We start from the raw sequence: 5,024 nt of genomic DNA on the forward strand, positions 1-5,024 counted from the left end.
TGGGCAAACCTTTGCTAAATAGGTACACTTTATCAAAAGGATTCTTCTATGAATGGAATGACCTGTTCAACGAACCACGAACTCCAGTAGACCAAACCCAGTACCGTTACAATTTTTAATCGTACGGGAAATCCACTCATAATGCTACCTATTTATTTATTTATTTTTCTTTGTCAAACAGTTCCCATTAAAAGGAAAATTAACACCGAGGTGCGATTCTAACTCGCGACCTACGGTTAAGGATGTCTTCTAAAGTTCGAAACGCGTTTTGGTATTCAATTTTTTCCCCCGATTTTAAGAAATTTTATTTTAACTTTGTACAAATGATCATTTTAAATAATGTTTTTTTTTTTTTGTTTTTTTTTTGTACAAACATTCTAATTATTTAAAAATGACTGTACGTCATTTCCATTACCACTAATAGGGCACGTCGCATACAAGTCACGGTCGGTAAAGAATGTGCTCGAAACGCGTCTTGGTATTCAATTTTATTTTTCAATTTATTTATTTATTTCAATTTTGTACAAATGATCATTCTAAATGTCTTTTTTTTTTTGTACAAATAAACATTATTTAAAAAATTCTATCTTATTAGCTCTTCCAAAAACACAATAGTATAATAATTTGCGCCTTTACCGTATCTAAGCACGGAGGAACGCGCGGACCTGGTGAGCGGTCGCTCTTGTTAACTAGATTTTTGATGTGCATACGTTTTAGCATATTATTGTATGCCATTTTAGTGGTTTTATCCCTTGCATATTGCGTACCTGCATTGTAAAGCAAGAATTTTCAGTTCTAGGCTGCCGCCTTATTTTCTTGTAAATACTAAGCATTGATTGAATGGACATTTGAAGCATAAACACACACCTGTAGCTTCCTTTTCTAGAAAGGGGTATTTTAATAAGATTAGAAAAGCTGATGATGGACGTTATGTTCAGATATACACAAGTTCAGTAAGGTTGCACTATACACACATTTTTCAATTTCCCCTCCCCAACATTTCCTCAAACATTGATGAAATAAAATTGATGTTCATTATGGATACCAAGGTGATGTAATTTATACACATGGGCCTATGCTGACCAAAATATTTAGGTGTCAACTGCAGCTGCATTCAACACCTAATTGGGGGCTATACTCTATGAAAACATTTATTGCCGATATTAGAATAAAAATCCAGTACAGTGTTACCAAAGAACTTATATAGCAGCATGAGTAATTTCACGTATGATTAAAAATCAAAACGGTGCTGGGTTTGATCTACACAGGAGCTTATGCTTCGTACAGGTCAATTCCATTCATAGAAGATGCCTTTAATGGGAAAAAAACGTACCTGTCAGCACTTATTAGCCATAGTAGCCAAGGCCAAAACATAACTCCGGCTATATAAAATTGATTTTATGATTGAAAATTGTTAAACTTAACAATGTCAGGATTACTGTAAGTCCACCTTTATTTTTTTTTTCTATTAGTCTGTATTTATTATACACTGTACAGTACTTGTATTTATATATATTTGTTCAAGTAAAGAATTATGTCCATGTCTAAAATAATCTTCTATTTGTTCAAAATTAATATTTTCTATTGCATGAATATGAAGTGTTTTCAAGAATTTATGATTTGAATTAACGCTTATAAATAATGTGTAATACTAGAATATTAAATTAAAGTAATATAATTGAATATGTATGTAATTTTGTTATAGTACAAAAATAATATAGAAAGTAGAAAAAAACAACAATATCTGGAGCAGCTTAGCCTTGTACAAAAAGTTATATAATAATGATAATTGCTCTCAATGGCATAGAAAAATATTTTTCATTGGGGGGGGGGGGGGATTGGCGGGTTAGCCAGGGTCGTAGGCGCGGGTAATAAGAGAAAAGAAAGAGGGGAGAGGGAGGGAAAGAGAAAGAAGAGGAAAAGAAAAGGAAAGGAAAAGAAAAAGAGAAGATAAAAATAAAGACAAGAATAAAAAGGTAGATATCATAATGACCAGACTCACAACACCCTGCAACCCCTTCTCCACTTCAAAAACTGTCATAACTCCTTTGATCTATGCTGCCCGATGGCGTAACCACTGGGGGACAAGGGGGAAACATCTATCTTTGGAAAATCTTCCTCACCCCTTTATAAATGCCCTATTCATCCCCTGAAAGTGCCTAAAAAATCTCAAATTTCGTATTTCTTGTTAACATGGGCCAATTTCCTCTAAAAATTGCACATTTTAGGGAGTTTAGATCAATTTCAACGACATTAGAATTAAAAACACCGGGGGACAAGGGGTAAATATCTATCTTTGCAAAATCTTTCCCCACCCCTTGACAAATGCATCCTCTGAAAGTGCCTAAAATTCTCAAATTCTTTGCGCGCATTTCTTGTTACGGTAGGCCAATTTCCTCTATAAATTGCACATTTTAGGGAGTTTTCATCAATTCCGACGAAATTAGAATTAAAAACACAAAAATATTTTGCGCGATTCGCGCGCATTTTTTGGGCTTTTTTAGGTTTATCCTTTTAAGTTATTTAAACACATAATAGTCCCAAACTCAAAAAAGACAAATTTAAGATAGATCGTTTTAACCTAAAAGAAGGACCTCAATGTGTATTGATGGTGAAAGAATATGTTTGTAATAAATAAAACCATGATGAAAATGCTTATATTTAGTTTCAAACACACGTGTGTGGCCTATATTATAAATAAGATAAGCCCTATGTCGTATTGTTTTCTTTATGGGGAGTTGGGTGTGTATGGTAAATTACTAACCGGGGAAATAAATACCCACTCTGACCCAAGACCCCTGTTACGCGCCTGGTGTTAGCGCCAATGTGTGCCCTTGTGCGGAATAATTTTGTTATCAACATTAATACATTATGCTAATTTTCATCTTTGTAACCGCATAAGACAGTGCAAATTATTTCTGTGACAGTCTTTTGAAGTGGGTAAAGCTCCATTTTATCCCATACATAGTCAAAATATTGGGGGNNAAATATTGGGGGGGGGGGGGAGATGATACAATGGACCATCCCCCTTGTCAAATATTGGGGGATATATCCCCCATCCCCCGGGATCTACGTCTATGATTGCTCTTTATTATATTTTACGTGTTTTTAGTAATGTTTGTGCACTAATCCTCAGTGACTAATAATACATCAAGAAGAGGACCTTGTAAGTTAATTAGAATCTGGAGCTGATAATAAAATCACAGGTTACAAAAGGGGAATTTTTCAAGCTTTGGTAATAACTTAACGATGGATTTTAGTCCAGTGGAACAATCTGCCTCTTAACATTTGGTCAGCTGAAACATTGCATACATTTAAAACTGAACTGAAAACACATCTTTTTGATTGTGCCTTTCAATTGTGAAATTTTTGGAGTATAGAGAATTAAAGCGCTTCTGAATAGGAAACTAGATTTTGGCACTATACAAATATTGGATTGGGTTGGATTTGGATTGGATTGGTTAGCATTTTACCAGCCAAATAGCATGAGGTGGTAGAAAAAAACTTCTAATTGCCACTGTGCTGGGAAACATTTATTTTTGAAAAGACATACAATACAAAGAACATATATGTATTTAAAACTGAATTATACCAACTTTAATATGTTGTACTAAGAACATCCTTACATAATAATATACATTAATTTTCAATTTTTACAAAAGCATTAAAATTTGTAATTATTTTAACTTTTACAGAAAGCATCAGAATTTGTTTTAAATATCTTATAATGTCTAACCATTTCCAAGACTATGTTTTCCGTCGGGTAATGTGGTCATAAATGACAACTTGGATATACTGAGGGCAGTCTATTGGTGTTCTGGTTGAGTTGTCTCCTGGTGTAGGAGCCTGTTGAGAAGACAAAAAATTATAAATGAACAAATATGAAGAATAAAAATTATATTAATCCAAATTAATGATGAAAAATATTTGTCCTGGCAGAAGACAATCAATCAGAAAAAGAACACATGACAGTTCAGTGTAGAATTATTAATTATAAATTTTTTTTTTTAATTTTGGTCAATAAAATGAAGATAATGAAACACCTGGCACAATCAAAATGCAAAAACACTGAGGGGGTAGCAATTGAATGATTCTTATTGGCTGAATTATTCTTATTCAGCCAGCCCTTAGCGCAAAAAAAAATTATGTTTTGTGCGGTGCTTATTTTGAGAGCATTGCTTAGGTTACACTTGTATGGAATGAGGATTGAATAAGTTGCTGACATACCTTCGGATCCACATTTAATATTTTTCTGTCTCGTTTGTTCTTGAATAGCAGCCCTGTTGCATTCTCGGCAATTACTTGATAGTTGGGGGTTGGATTTGATGTTGATGTTTGTGTTTCCCAATTGTAAAAACTAGAATTTTATTATAAAATGTGGTGAGTGATTCTCAATTCTTTATTTACTAAAGTGTTCGCTTAAAATGCATATATTTTTTTATTCTTTAATATCATAAAATATATTCTATTTGAAAGTTGAATTGTCATATAAACAGAGTGTGTTTATCAACAGTGTTTGCCTAAAATGCATACTTTTTTCTTTAATATTATGAAATATATTTTTTGAGAAATTTGAATTGTCATATAAACAGAGTGTGATTATAAACAGCGTATGCTTAAAATGCATATCTTTTTATTCTTTAATGTTATAAAATATGTTTTTAGTGAAATTTGAATTGTCATATAAACAAAGTTTGTTTATAAACAGTGTTTGCTTAAAATGCATATTTTTTCAATACTTTACTATTATAAAATATTTATTTTTTTTTGTGAAATTTGAATTGTCATATCAACAGTAATGTGTTTATAAACAGTGTTTGCTTAAAATGCATATTTTCTTATTCTTTAATATCATACAATATATTTTTTGTGAAATTTGAATTGTCATATAAACAGAATTGGATTAGAATAAAATAATAAAAGGATAACAGTTTGAGTAGGATATCTTTCCAGAGTATTAATCCATCTTAACAAGTGACCAATCAAAACAGTGCCAGAAATATGTGCTTCTCACAAACACACTA

General features: G+C 32.2%; 1 protein-coding gene across 1 annotated transcript in view; it reads right to left on the reverse strand.

The window, feature by feature from the left end:
• Positions 1 to 3,530: 3,530 nt before the first annotated feature.
• The window catches only part of LOC117123318 (cilia- and flagella-associated protein 299-like), a 3,796-nt gene continuing 2,302 nt past the window's right edge, over positions 3,531 to 5,024 (reverse strand). Inside the window, exons 4-5 of the mRNA XM_033269203.1 lie at positions 4,228 to 4,357; positions 3,531 to 3,846 (exon numbers count right to left, since the gene is read on the reverse strand). Coding sequence (XP_033125094.1) covers positions 3,748 to 3,846; positions 4,228 to 4,357 — 229 coding nt within the window. The 3' untranslated portion in view covers positions 3,531 to 3,747. The remainder of the gene's footprint in view (positions 3,847 to 4,227; positions 4,358 to 5,024) is intronic.

Source organism: Anneissia japonica, unplaced genomic scaffold (genome assembly GCF_011630105.1).
Source record: "Anneissia japonica isolate Jap-2015-1 unplaced genomic scaffold, ASM1163010v1 scaffold287732_len518695_cov146, whole genome shotgun sequence".
Lineage (NCBI taxonomy): Eukaryota > Metazoa > Echinodermata > Crinoidea > Comatulida > Comatulidae > Anneissia > Anneissia japonica.